The 15,170-nt window shown below is 43.1% G+C and overlaps 1 protein-coding gene across 1 annotated transcript; it reads left to right on the top strand.

Moving 5' to 3' along the window:
* The first annotated feature begins 2,850 nt into the window (after positions 1-2,850).
* On the top strand, positions 2,851-14,189 carry ADIG (adipogenin). Its single transcript, XM_077168796.1, is given in 4 exon segments — positions 2,851-3,299; positions 10,404-10,419; positions 10,421-10,531; positions 13,577-14,189. Coding segments are annotated over 3 exon segments (240 nt in total). The 5' UTR covers positions 2,851-3,172; the 3' UTR covers positions 10,518-10,531; positions 13,577-14,189.
* The last annotated feature ends 981 nt before the right edge of the window (positions 14,190-15,170 follow it).

The raw sequence follows: 15,170 nt of genomic DNA, 5'->3' as shown, positions 1-15,170 counted from the left end.
CTGTTGGCAGGTGAAACTTTCCTAAATGGGAGTCGGCTTTATTCAGAGACATATTTTGTGGTGGATGGTGAAAGATGTACTAGAGGTCATTTGACACTCCTCCTGACAGTAGTTCTCTGTTCAACGTTTTAAAGCTCATTCAGGTTATATCTTCCTAAAAAGAATTGATTTATATGTTTACATGAAACAATAAATTGAGTTAGATGGTCTGTTTTAAAGATTTCCATTATAGCCTCTTTTCCTGAAATGAAGAGATTATAGGTAATTCATTCAAACAACGTGGAATCAAATTGTGGGTTTCTCAATAGCTAAAGAAGCCATGTACTGTATAGTGTTTTTCTCAGAATACCAACTTATGTTCTTCAGATGTTTTTCTTTTTTTTAATGCTGAGGGAAAAGGTGTAATTTGGGATTCCACAGTGCCTTGCATATATTAGGCGCCCAATAAATATTTGTTGAAGCAAACCAAGTTTCCCAAGTCCTCTTCTCTTATAATGACCAAGACCGTCTTTCTCCTCTGAAGGGCTTGGCAGTTGTGACTAAAATATAAGCAGTATCATTTGCTTGAAATCATATATACGATTTGTATGAATTTCGGTATGTTGCCAAGACATGATCTTTTTCTTATTGTATTTTCTGTAAATATTTCTGGCACTGAACTGTAAAGTAAAGGCAAAATGTAAATATGAAGGTGTACTGTGTCCCTTAGCCTCCTGTGTTATATCTTCGTCGATTAGGGGAGGAGGCCCAGAAACTTGTTTATATTTATGCCAATCCCTTGTCCAGAAGAAACCCCTGGAAAATTGAATGTAATTCATTTAGCCAATTAAATTTTAAGGAAATTCTTCTAACAACTTTGTGTGTGCTTTTGGTTAAAGGCCAAGGGTTTGATTGTGCATGAATGTTCTTAATTTATTCTTTCCAGGAGTTGTCCTCTACCCTTTCTAATTTTTTCACCCTGGTTTTGGAATTTCATGAAATACTCATCATTCAATTAATTTTAGAAGTCTTTGGCCTTCTAAGCCGGAAGGAACTTGTATAATGAAAACACTGCCAACAGACCTCACTTTAAAGAGACTAGGAATTGCTGACTAGCGTGGGAAGTTTCTCTGACTTGAAAATGGGGAAATGCTTGGAAGCTCTGCTGTCTGCCTGCAGAATATCTGAACTCTGTCAGTGTTGGGCAGTCCGGAGAGAAGAGAAGGCAGAGATCATCCCACTCTCCTACCTGCTGCCCTTTTGCATAGAGTTGGCTGCAGAGGTTAAATGGGGCGAGATGAGCATCTTAATGCCTAGATAGCACATGGTGGAATGGTTGTAACACTTAAGGAAATAATGATGAGAACCATTAATGCCTTTGCCACGAGCAGCTTCCTCTGACCTGACCCAGACTCTGTGACGTTAGTGCGCTATCCTGAACCAGGTACCTGGAGAAACTGTACCCCTTCAAGTTGAAGTTGTATGTCTCCTCCTGCACTGCCCTTGTACCACAAGGCCTCCAGCTGGCCCGAAAGCTTCTCCCTGAACTGATGACACAGTGGCCCTGTTTGGTGTCTGGCAAGTTTTCGTAGCCAGAAAATGGATGTGCAAGCCTTTCCCACTTGTGCTGCACAGCTCTTTCTGACCCCAACTTATGGTCTTGATCTCTGGGCCCTGCGTTTGCTGCAGCCTGCCAGGGCACTACTGTTTGGATATTCATTCTAATACTATCTGCCCATAATGTGCTGGGGACTCTGTCCACCTCCACCCCACAGCTAGACTAGGACTCCTTCTAAACCCCCTGGCCCTCCAAGCCTAGCTGCCCCTATACTCCCATATTTCCTGTGGCTGGTCCCCACTTGCTTTCCTCCCTGCCTGGTGTCCTGTAAGGAGGTTCTTCCCCTGTATAACTCCCTCAGGTTTACCACCCACTCCTATAGCTGCTTCCCACGACTGGGATTGGTTTGCTGGACATTACAACCTGTACTCTTAAGTCACAAAGTCAAATCTGGATCACAATCGCCCTGGCTTCACATTAAATATGTCAAGTCCTGATCCTTACCTCAGAGGTCCTGTCTCAATCAGTGTGGGTAGGCCTAGAAATTGGCCTCTGAATCAGTACCCTCTAGCCCCCACCCACCTGCTGGCAGTGCTCCTGCCTTCTTCACCTACACAACAGTCACTTAACCTTCCCACACCCATCAGGATCCCAATCTGGATGTAGTTTAGGCGTTTGAGGGACTTGATAGGCCCAAAGCCTCCTGCCTGCCATAGGACCTGGCATGTGGAGGAAGCTTGCTACTTCATGAGTGAATGAATGATAGGGGTGAGGTGGGAGACAGTAAGAATGGCATTTTAGAGTGTTTTTTGCCCCTTGAGAGTTAAAGAAACAAGGTTGAAGCCTCTAGAAGCTACTCACTGACAACCCTAAGGAAAGGTGTAGAAGTTTCCAACTTAATCATTTATTGAGGGCCTACTGTGTATGGGATTAGAAATCTTTTAAAATGGCACCCAGTGATCCAGTCTGGTCTGGCAGGTGTATTTTTGTTTAACTAACAATGTTTTATCAAGGTTTGATTCAACATTTTAAAATTGGAAGATTTCACATAATTCAGATTTTTTGGCTCTTGGAAAAGTCGGGAGACCTGCCAGTACTGGACCTAAATTTCCTGCATAGCAATTGTTGGTGGGAGTGGTGGGGAATGCAGCTAACTGAATGTAATTTAGTGCACCTAGACAGGCAGCTGTGTAAATGTGGGCATGTGCAGCCAAAATTATAGGGCCAGAGGACCTGGCAGGCCCCGGATCATATCTGTAGCCTTGAATATTTGAACCTGTGGGAAATTTTTATTCCATCATTTATTTTTCTAATTTAGCAGCTTGGTGAGTTAAGAATTATTTCCATCTTACAAAACAGAGCATCAGAGAGGTATCATCCAATAGCAGTTAGCACAGGGATTCAAACCTGGATCTGTACTCCTGCCTGGAAACCTGAGCTTTTACTTTCAGCCAAGTTATCTCACTGCCCAGGGCCCGTATGTCCAACAGCTCTCCCTCAAGGTCTTCCCCTGCAGTCTTCACCTAAAGGACACTAGGCTTTCCTTATTACATCACCATCTCAGTCACAGTTGGACTGAGGGCAGAGTGTGGCTGGCCCACCTGGTCCCCAGGGGCATCTTATCACCCATGTGCCATGAAGTACCCTCTGGTGCCGCTGGTCAATGATCTCACGTTTTACTTCCTGGCTTTCTGGCTCTGCCTGCCCATGGGCTTGCTGCTGTTCTTGTTGGTTGTCTGGTTATGCTGCTTACTTAGCCAAGGTGAGCCCTCCAGGCCGAGCCCTAATCCTGGAACTGGGCAAGGGGCGGAAGGGGCCGGGGTGTCCTGAAACAACTGCGGAGAAGGGTTTTGTTCAGACCTTTTTACTGCTCTAAAGCCATCCTCAGCTAACAACTACCCCGATTCCTCGTAAGACTTTCTCCTTAGAAGCTGTTTATTCAGCAACATCTCAGGTGGCATTTTTAAATAAATCCTTTTGTTACTATTGCAAGTGGGTTTGGACCGTCCTCCCTCAGGATCCCTATTTTTGCAACTCTCAGTTTTATTGTGTCTGCCCCGCCCTTGTTCTGGGACAGACCCAAACCCAGAGTCTAGGCCTGCCATGATATGTGGGATTGAGGGTATGGGGGCTGGCGGGTGGCTAGGGACAACCAAGCCTGTGGTTTTCTAACTTTTCTGCCGTGGATCTCTTTATTGGAATCAATTTGGCCTGGAATTTTTATGAAAAGCAAAAAAGCAGACCTTCACTCTGACTCCTCCACACCTCCCACTCAGCAGGGCAGTTTCAGGGTAGGGACGTGGCCTGAGAAACTGCGCTTGCCCAAGTCAAGGGAGGAGCAAGTGGGGAGAAGGGAACTGCCTGGTGAGACTGGCACTGAGGCAAAAATAGATAATGGGCCACTGAACCCCTGGGGAAACCGACCTGTGGAGACATGCTAGTCTCTAGCCATGACGTAGGGAGAGAGGATGAAATCACACACACCCTTCAAGAGGAAGATGCTTTGCTGTCAACATTTTTCTTGTGCAGTTTGAAAGGAGTTTGCAGAAAGGGAAACCTCCAAAACGATAGATTTGGGGATGAAACAGGAGTGGACACAAAGCTATAGCTCTGAGTCCACTCTCCCACAGGCTGTGCCTGTGACAGTCCTGCCCTGAAGGTGGCCCTTGGACCAGAACTGGTGGAGAAGCATCTTAAATTCAAAACTGCCTTTGAATTCCCCTACTTGAAACAAGTGCCCCCCAGCAGAACTCCAAGGACTTTGGAACCAAGAGTCCAAACTTGAATCCAGCACTACCACTTCCTGGCTGTGTGAGCCAGGACCAGTCACATCACCTTTCTGAGCCTTCAATTCCTGGCCTGTGAAATACAAACAATACTAGTATTTGCCTTCAGGAAATTATTAAGAGTGTTAAATGTGAAAAATGCATGTGAAGCATTTAGCATATGGTATTTGCTGAAGAAACAATCACTATCTGTAGTGAAGAACAGTGCCTCAAGCTGTCATACTGATTTTTTAAAAACTTTTTATAATATATATACAAAACAAAGAAAGGAAAAAGCAATACTTTTTTTTAACTTTTTTTGTTAATTAAAAAAATTAGCAAACAAAACATTAAGATTCATTCCATTCTACATATACAATCAGTAATTCTTAATATCATCACATAGTTGCATATTCATCATTTCTAGAACATTTGCATCGATTTAGAAAAAGAAAAAGACAACAGAAAAAGAAAGAAAATGATAACAGAGAAAAAAAAGATTATACATACCATACCCCTTACCCCTCGCTTTCATTTACCACTAGCATTTCAAACTAAATTTATTTTAACATTTGTTCCCCCTATTATTTATTTTTATTCCATATGTTCTACTCCTTCTGTTGATATAGTAGCTAAAAGGAGCATCAGACACAAGGTTTTCACATTTGCAGAGTCTCATTGTGAAAGCTGTATCATTGTTCAATCATCATCAAGAAACATGGCTACCGGAACACAGCTCTACATTTTCAGGCAGTTCCCTCCAGCCTCTCCACTACATCTTGAACAGCAAGGTGATATCTACTTAATGCATAAGAATAACCTCCAGGATAACCTCTTGACTCTGTTTGGAATCTCTCAGCCATTGACACTTAGTCTCATTTCACTCTTCCCTCTTTGGTCGAGAAGGTTCTCTCAACCCCTTGATGTTAATTCTCAGCTCATTCTAGGGTTTTTCTCAGTCCCTTGATGCTGAGTCTCAGCTCATTCCAGGATCTCTGTCCCACGTTGCCAGGAAGGTCCACATCCCTGGGAGTCATGTCCCACGCAGAGAGGGGGAGGGTGGTGAGACTGCTCATCATGTTGGCTAGAGAGAGAGGCCATATTGAGCAACAAAAGAGGCTCTCTTGGGGGTGACTCTTAGGCCTAAATTTTAAGTAGACTTGACCTATCCTTTGTGGGGTTAAATTTCATATGAACAAACCCCAAGACTGGGGGCTCTCAGTATAGCTTTGGTTGTCCCCTCTGCTTGTGAGAATACCAAGAATTCAACTTGGGGAAGTTGAATTTCTCCCCACTCTCACCATTCCCCAAAGGAGGCTTGCAAATACTTAGTCAACTGTCTGTTGATGGACATTTTGGCTGTTTCCATCTCTTGGTAATTGTTAATAATGCTGCTATAAACATTGGTGTGTAAATGTCCATTTGTGTCCTTGGCCTCATGTCCTTTGAGTAGAGACAGCCAATAGATGGGTCCTGTTTTTTAATCCATTCTGCCAGACTATGTCTTTTGGTTGGAGAGTTTAATCCATTAACATTCAGTATTATTACTGCATGGGTAGTACTTTTTCTACTATTTTGCCTTCTGGATTTTATATGTCATATCTAATTTTCCTTCTTTTTACCTTTACTCATAGTTTTCCTTTCTACACTCTTCTTCTCCACACCTCTCTCTTCTGTCTTCGTATCTGTCTCTAGTGTTCCCTTTAGTATTTCTTGCAGAGCTGGTCTCTTGGTCTCAAATTCTCTCAGTGATTTTTTGTCTGAAAATGTTTCAATTTCTCCCTCATTTTTGAAGGACAGTTTTGCTGGATATAGAATTCTTGGTTGGCAGTTTTTCTCTTTTAATAATTTAAATATATTATCCCACTGTCTTCTCGCCTCCATGGTTTCTGCTGAGAGATCTGCGCATAGTCTTATTGGGCTTCCCTTGTATGTGATGGATTGCTTTTCTCTTGCTGCTTTCAAGATCCTCTCTTTCTCTTTGACCTCTGACATTCTGATTATTAAATGTCTTGGAGTATGTCTATTTGGATCTATTCTCTTTGGGGTATGCTACACTTCTTGGATCTGTAATTTTAAGTCTTTTGTAAGAGTTGGGAAATTTTCAGTGATAATTTCCTCCATTAGTTTTTCTCCTCCTTTTCCCTTCTCTTCTCCTTCTGGGACACCCACAACACATATATTCATGCGCTTCATATCGTCTTTCAATTCCCTGAGTCCCTGCTCATATTTTTCCATTTTTTTCCCTATAGTTTCTGTTTCTTGTCAGATTTCAGATGTTCCATCCTCCAGTTTTGAAATCCTATGTTCTGTCTCTCGAAATCTACCATTGCAGGTTTCCACTGTTTTTTTCATCTCTTCTACTGTGTCTTTCATTCCCATAAGTTCTGTGATTTGTTTTTTTTAGACTTTCAGTTTCTTCTTTTTGTTCATTCCTTGCTTTCTTTATATCCTCCCTCAATTCATTGATTTGGTTTTTGATGAGATTTTCCATGTCTGTTCGTACATTCTGAATTAATTGTTTCAGCTCCTGTATGTCATTTGGATTGTTGGTTTGTTCCTTTGTCTCGGCCATATCTTCAATTTTCCTAGTATGATTTGTTATTTTTTGCTGGCGTCTAGGCATTTAATTACCTTAATTAGTTTATTCTGGAGATTGCTTTCACTTCTTTTATCTAGGGTTTTCTTGCTGGATAAATTTGTTGTCTATCTGTTCTTTGATATTCCGTTCAGCTTTATCTGGACCTTTAGCTTAAGTTTTGTTTAACAGAGGAGAATTTTTCAGTTCTTGTTTTCTTGTTTCTTGCCCTGCTTGTGTGGTGCCTCCCCCCCCCCCGCCCCCGACACACACACTTAGGAGGGTCTACTTAGATATTATAGACCCCAGCCAGATTTTCCCAGACCAAACTGGCCTCCTATCAGGAGGAAAGAGTCACCTGCATCAGTTTTCCCTGAGGGTAAGACCCAGCAGGTTGAAAGACTTTCCTGTGAAGTCTCTGGACTCTGTTTTTCTTATCCTGCCCTGTGTGTGGCGCTTGTCTGACTGCAGGTCCCACCAGCATAAGATGATGCGGTACCTTTAACTTTGGCAGACTCTCCCTGCTGGGGGCGTGGTGGAGACAGAGGAGAGGTTGTAGGCTGGTTTTAATGGCTTCGAATTACCAAGCCCTGGGGTCTGAATTCCTTGATGGAGGGATTCCACCTGAGTTGGGCTTCACCCCTCCCCTGGGGAAGGCACAGTCTCCAGACAAGCCCCCAAAAGAGATCACTTCTGCCTATGCCTGGGGCAGTTGCAGCCTGAAAAGTCCTGCTGCTGTATCCAGAGGCAGTCAAGCCTTTGTAGATACACAGCCACAAAAACCTCTGTTTCCTTCTTTTTTTTTTTCCCCCTTTTTCTGTGAGTCCTGCCCCCTTGGCACCGGGGCAAAAGTGAGCAACCTCTGCTTTGATCAGGTTCACCTAAGCTGGGGACCTATTTTTAGTAGTCAGTATTTGTTAATTAGTTCCACAATTGGCGTTTGATTGTGCCCAGTCCCTGCTGCTGGTAAAGTCCCTTCCTTTCCTTTCTGGGAAGTGGCCTGTGGGGGAGGGTCACTGGCCACCGCAGCTTTGGGAATTCACGGTTCTGGGGGGTGCTCGCCGCCGGTCCAGCTGGTCCAGACTGGGGTATGCTGTGTGTCTGGTCACTGACATGGCCCCAGGAGCTGTTCTGTACTGTTTCTGGTTATTTAGTAGTTGTTCTGGAGGACGAACTAAAACGCTCACGTTGTTAAGCCGCCATCTTGACCCGGAAGTCAGTGCTTTTCAAAGCACTGTTCAACAAGTAGTTATAGAACAGATCCCAGAATTTCTCATGGGCTACCATTCCATCAGCTCAGATTTTCCTTCTAGCTGCTCTAGAGCACCGGAGGCTAGAAGGAATATATATATTTTTTCATCATCACAATTGACTTTTTTTTCTTTTTTGTGAAAAATAATGTACAAAAAAGCAATAAATTTCAAAGCACATTGCAACAATTAGTTGTAGAACAGATTTCAGTGTTTGGTATGGGTTACAATTCCACAATTTTTTACTTCTAGCTTCTCTAAGTTACTGGAGACTAAGAAATGTCAGTATAATGATTCAGCAATCATAGTCATTTGTTCAGCAATCATACTTATTTGTTAAACCTTCCTATCACCTTTGATCTTTCTATCCCACTCTTTAGGGGTATTTGGGCTATGCCCATTCTAACTTTTTCATGTTGAAAGAGGTTGTTGTTAATATGAGGTAGGGGGATAGAACTTGTTGATGTTCTGGAGAGGCTGGCCTCTTTGCATTTTAGGACTTATCTGGTCCAGGGACCCATCTGGAAGTTGTAGGTTTCTGGAAAGTGATCCCAGTGTATTGAATATTTGTAGAATCTTATATAATGCCCATTTGTTCTTTAGGATTGACTGGAATGGTTTTGGTTGGGGTTTGGCAAGTTATGGTAGGTAGTAATGTCTAACTGAAGCTTGCATAAGAGTGACCTCCAGAGTAGCCTCTTGACTCTACTTGAACTCTCTCGGCCACTGATACCTTATTTGTTATGCTTCTTTTCCCTCTTTTAGTCAGGATGGTGTTGTTGATCTCACAGTGCCAGGGCCAGACTCGTCCCTGGGAGTCACCTCCCATGCCGCCAGGGAGACTTTCACTCCTCAACATCATGTCCCATGTAGGGGGGAGGGCAGTGATTTTACTTGCTAAAGAGTTGGGCTTAAAGAGAGAGAGGCCACATCTGAGCAACAAAAGAAGTCCTCTGGAAGTAACTCTTAGGCATGGTTATAGGTGGGCTAGGCTTCTCCACTACATACATAAGGTTCACAAGAGCAAGCCTCAAGATCAAGAGCTTGGCCTGTTGGTTTGGGTGTCCCTAGTGTTTGACACAGTATCAGGGTTTTCCCCGGTGGTAAAGTTTAATAATTCCCTATTTTTTCTCCCATCCTTCAATACTTTTTGATCATTTGCTTAATATATGCTGGCATGTATCTAGGCATTACATTAAGTTATACAGGATCAAAGGGCCTCATTTTTATTCTATGCTCCCTGTGTTTGGATTGTCATGCTGATTTTTAAATCACTAATAACTACCAACATTGTTGAATGCCTGTTCTAGGCCCTGTGCTGAGTTTTACATGCCTTACTTCAATTAACCTTCATCACTGAAGATACTCTTATTATGCCCATTTTCCAGAGGAGGAAACCAAGGCTCAGCCTTTTCTATTTCTTGCCCTTGGTCAATCTGATTTCTGAAGGCCCCTTTACTCCTTTGCAACCAGTAAAACAACACAAGAGTATAGTAAGAAAAATAATAATCTCCCCAACTCCTGTCCTTTCTCAGCTTGCCTTCCCAAGATATGCCATGTTAGTAAATTCATCCACACACTTAATAACATATGTAGGTTTTGGTTTTGGGTGGGGAGGTATCTTTATTTCTCTGCAACTTGCTTGAAATATATCATGGAAGTTGGAAGGTACAGATCTAATGCAGTCTTTTTAATAGCTTCATTACATGACCTTGGACAGATGGACCATGTCTCCATGCGGTGTGAGTGTCTCACAGTTTACTCAGCCAAACTCCCGTGATGGACATGCACACTGTTTCCAGGTTTTCTTGTTTGTGTGTCTCACCACAAAGCAGTGCTGCAATGGAAATCACTTTAAATCTATACTCAGATATGTGCTAATGAATGAACTGGTGGGTAGATGGATAGATGGATGACTAAATGGATGAATGGGTCAATGATTGGGTTTGTATCACTCTGTGCCTCCTCCTGGCCCATACCAAATACACTAGGTCATTTGCTCGCTTCTAGGGTCCATCCCTCTATAATGGATGCCAATTTTACCTCTTTTCCTGTCACAGACACCCTTTTATCTTGGCCTCCAGTCACCACTATTCAAGGCCCTGAAGGCTTCCTGAGCCCCCAAGGCTGGCCAGTACACCATGATTCTGCATTGGCTACCTGGCCCCAGAAAAGACTGCAGAAATGCTCAATCCTAGCAGGGGACCCCTTTTGTATCTGGAATAGGGGACAGGATGTTACTACCCAAGAGGCCTTATATTGAATCTCCACAGATTGGGAAGAAAATGACAGATTTGTGCTTGGAGTGGGAACCATGGGACAAAGACCCAGCCAAGTTTTGCTGGGAGAGGATACTCCATAGCCAAGAGGAGAGGCCCTGCTGGTGAGCCTGCTTTACCAGGTGAGGCCCTTCTCTGTGTGGGTGGTCTGGAAGGGGGATCCTTAGGATCTGCCCAGCACAGATGGCCGCCATGTTGGGAGACATACGACCTCATCTTGTTGGACACCTGCTGCTTTTGCCGTGTTGAGGGCGACTGCCTCTGCCAGGTTGGAGAGCCAGCTGCCCTTGCCATGAGGTATTTCCTCATAAAGTCCCCCCCTACACCTTTTTACCTCTCTGACTTCACTTCCCACCACTCAATATTCTTACCACTTCTCAAATGTGCCATGGACCTCCTTTCTTAGGGTCTCTACACTAGCTGTTCCCTCACCTGGACTCCTTCTCCTCCTCCTCCTCCACACGTCCACATGATGAACTCCCTCACCTCCAAGTGGTTGCTCAAATGTCGCTTTTTCAGTAGAAACCTGTACCTCCCCCATGGCATCCCTATTTGATATTGTAGAGTCTGTGCTAAGCATTTCCTTTTCACAAGCTCATTTATGAAATCCTATGAAGAGGACAGTATTCTTGTCCCCATTTTACAAATGAGAAAACTAAGGGTCAGGGCATTTAAATTATTTGTCCCAAATAACAGAGCATTGCACACTCAGAACCCATGGGAGATCTTATCCATTCCAACAAGGTTAAATGCCATCTCTATGTCAATGGCCCTGAAATGCATTATCTCTCACTTTCTGAGCTCTATTATCTAACTGCCTCCTTGATACTTTTTCATGTGCAGAAGGGAATCATTGATTCCCACTGCTACCCAGCAAAGCAAAACACGTCACCAATCTTATGCTAGCTTTTCCCCATCTCAATGAACAGTACTGTCATTGACTGACCCAATTGCTCAAGCCAGAAAGAAACCTGAGAGCCAGCCTTCATGTCTTTCTTTTCCCCTATTCCAATCCAGTCCCAGTCCATCTCAATGATTCAATTCTGAACTCCATTTCTCATGCACCCACTTCTCTCCATCCCCATTGCCCTTCCCTCCTCCAAAGTCTGTGCTCATGCAACATGTTCACTAACCTACCCCCTTCCGTCCCCCCGAAGGGTCACAACTACCTATCTGAAGTGGAGGGAGGAGGTGGGGGTGAAAAGCAGGGGTCCTCTCTTTCACAATCACACAGTCACATTGTAAAAGCTCTTTATCATTATACATTCATCTTCAAGAAACATGGCTACTGGTTTCAATTACAGTATTACAATTACAATTGATTCTTGACTTTTCTGGTTCACAATGCATCAACAGTTGAGACCTCTTTCCCCAGAAAAATTCATGCATGTACATGTACTCAGTTTGTATACACAGGCAGTTTCATGTAACCTGTGCAGTTGCCCAAAGTTCTGTGTTCGGAAGGATCCAGCTACTCTGCTGTTGCTGTCTTTAACTTCTTAATCATTTTTAAACTTAGTGAACCCACATGTTCATTTTTTAGTGGACTCCACAAATTATATAGCTGGTCCTGTTTGTGTGTACAACTAGTGGTGCAAGAAAAGGGGATTTTGCTTGGGGTTTGTTCATATGAAACTTACCACTGCAAAGAATAGATTAAGCCTACTTAAAATTAGGCCAAAGAGTCACCCCTAGAGAACCTCTTTTGTTGCTCAGATGTGGCCTCTCTCTCAGCCAACATGGCAAGCAAATTCACCACCATCCCCCTGTCTATGTGGGACATGACTCCCAGGGGTGTAAACCTCCCTGGCAACGTGGGACAGAAATCCTAGAATGAGATGGGACTCAGCATCAAGGGATTGAGAAAACCTTCTCGACCAAAAGGGGAAAGAGAAATGAGAGAAAATAAAGTGTCAATGGCTGAGAGATTTCAAACGGAGTCAAGAGGTTATCCTGGAGGTTATTCTTAGGTATTTTATAGATATCCCCTTTATAGTTTAAGGTGCATTAGAGAGGCTAGAGGGAAGTGCCTGAAACTGTAGAGCTGTATTCCAGTAGTCATGTTTCTTGAAGATGATTGTATAATGATATAGCTTTTACAATGTGACTGTGTGATTGTGAAAACCTTGTTTCTGATGTTCCTTTTATCGACGATATTGATAGTAAAAAATATGGATTAAAAAGAAATAAATAGTAGGGGGAACACATGTTAAAATAAATTGGGTAGACTGAAATACTAGGGATCAATGAAAGGGAGTGGTAAGGGGGTATAGAAAAAAATAGGGGGAACAAAGATTAAAATTTATTGAGTGGATGGAAATACTAGTGGTCAGTGGGAGGGAGGGGCAAGGGGTATGGTATGTGTGATTTTTTCTTTTTTCTTTTTGTTTCTTTTTCTGAAGTGATGCATATGTTCTAAAAGATGATTGTGGTGTTGAGCATACTACTGTGCAGTGATGTGAGACATTGATTCTACACCATACACGGGATGTTTGTATGTTAAGAATGTTCATGTTTGTATGTTGTTTTGGTTTGATAATACAAAATAAATTAAATTAAAAAAATTCATATTTAGGAAACAAAAACTTTTTTTAACTTTCGAAGCTTGCTAATTTAAAAAAAAAGTTTTTATTAATTAAAAAAAAATACAAGAAACACAAACATTCCCAACACATACACTCAGCAATTCACAATATCATCACATAGTTGCATATTCATCATCATGATCATTTCCCAGAACATTAGCATCAATTCAGAAAAAGAAATAAAAAGACAACAGAAAAATAAAACAAACAGAAAAAAAGATTTTACATGCCATACCCCTTACTGATCCCTTTCATTGATCCCTAGCATTTCAAACTAAATCTATTTTAACATTTGTTCCCCCTATTATTTATTTTTATTCCATATGTTCCTCTCATCTGTTGATGAGATAGATAAAGGGAACATCAGACACAAGGTTTTCACAATCACACAGTTGCATTGTGAAAGCTATATCATTATACAGTCATCATCAAGAAGCATGGCTACTGGAACACAGCTCTACATTTTCAGGCAGTTCCAATAAAAACTTTTTTAAGTAAAAAAAAGAAAGAAAGAAAGAAAAGGGGATTTGGGACTCTGCTCAAGAACCCACGTCCCAACTTTCCAATTTGTTTCTGGCTCAGTTTTCCCAGAGTCAGCTGGGCCAGGGCAGTGGCCGAAGTGGACAGGAGAGGCGCACCAGGAAGGGAACAGGGTCTTGGTGAGTAGGATGCTGCTCTGGGAACCCCAGCTCTCACCTCTTCCCCGGATGGACACACAAAAGCCCCAAGAGGAACGGGCTGTTTGTGCTATCACAAACACCTCCCTGATCCCCAAGGAGGAGCACAAGTCTGTGAAGACAGTACTAGCAGGCACGTGAGGAGAGGTTGGCCAACTAAATTCAGAGGAGGTCCCAGGACAGGGCTGGGCCAGTAGATGTAGGGTCTGTATTAAAGTAACAAGGGGGTACCTGTGCTCAGGAGCCCCCTGACAAGCGTGGCAGGCCTGACCAAGTCCATTCATTCAACAAGCTCTGGGTTCTAGGTCCAGGCCTGACACTCAATGAGCCATCTCTGACCTTTCTGGGAATCCTTCAACCTCTTTTCCCATATAAATAGGGGGGGGGCAGATTGCTCTGAACTTCCATTCTCTAATTTCAAACTCACTCCTTGACTCGACTTTAGGTTGATTTTAATAACAAATAGTTATTTGATAAATATCTATGGAGTGTCTATCATATGCCTAGGTATAATAAGAATAGATCACATTTAAGGAGCACTTATGTGTGTTGGGCACTTTTCTATGGGCTTTATACACATTTTCTTTTTTTAGTCCTCATAAGGATCCTATGAAATAGTGTCTTTGGTTATCCCTGTTTTACAGATGGGGAAACTGAGTTAGAGAGCTGTCAAGTAGCTTGTTCATAGCCACTCTGGTGGAATCAGCTTTCGAACCCAGGCCCTGTGACTCCAGAGCCTGACCTACAAGCCTGTTGTACCATGCCAGTCTTCTCCAGGCTGGGAAGATGTGGTGGGGGCCATAAGACTCTGACCTTTGAAGAGGTCCCAATCTGTCCCTGTACCCCCCACTTGGTCAGGGTTAAGGGACCGGGAAAGGGGACAGGCCCTCCTAGGGGCCACCTTCCTCACCCTGCGTCCCGTCAGCCACTACATCTGGCTTTTTAACTGTCCAAGGGGGAGAGGGTGGAGCTTGGATTATTAACTGGTCTCTCCCCACTCTGTTCTTTATGCCCTAAAGGTCAGAATGGCCCCTTCAAAGCACAAGTCAAAATATATCCCTTCTCTGCTTAAAACCCTCTGTGGCTCCCTGCTGCTCCCAAGTTAAAGTCCAAGCTCCTCATTCTAGTGTCAAGAGTCGTGTTTTGGGATCTGAACGTTGCTGAATTTGCTGGGGGAAATTTCTGTCCTTCAGGGAACTTCTATCTTTGCACACAAATGCACTTCTATCTAGAGGATGCATTCTGAAAGGGGAAATGTTGACTATAAGATAAACGCATTTACATTTTGTAGATAGTGCCAAGTTGCCATACCAAAACGTAGCACCAAGGGTGGGCATAAAAGTGTATATAAAAGTTTTCCCCAGCCCTTTGCCCCATTGTAGACTTGCCAACACACATACACACTCTCTCACACCCATTCACACACTCTCTCTTAAACACTCACACACAGAGACACTCTGTCTCTCTTTTACACACACACACACACACCTTTCTCCTCA

Source organism: Tamandua tetradactyla, chromosome 1, assembly GCF_023851605.1.
Source record: "Tamandua tetradactyla isolate mTamTet1 chromosome 1, mTamTet1.pri, whole genome shotgun sequence".
In the NCBI taxonomy this organism is placed as follows: domain Eukaryota; kingdom Metazoa; phylum Chordata; class Mammalia; order Pilosa; family Myrmecophagidae; genus Tamandua; species Tamandua tetradactyla.
Note: the sequence above shows the minus strand (reverse complement) of the source record. Positions and strands in the feature narration are given on the sequence as shown.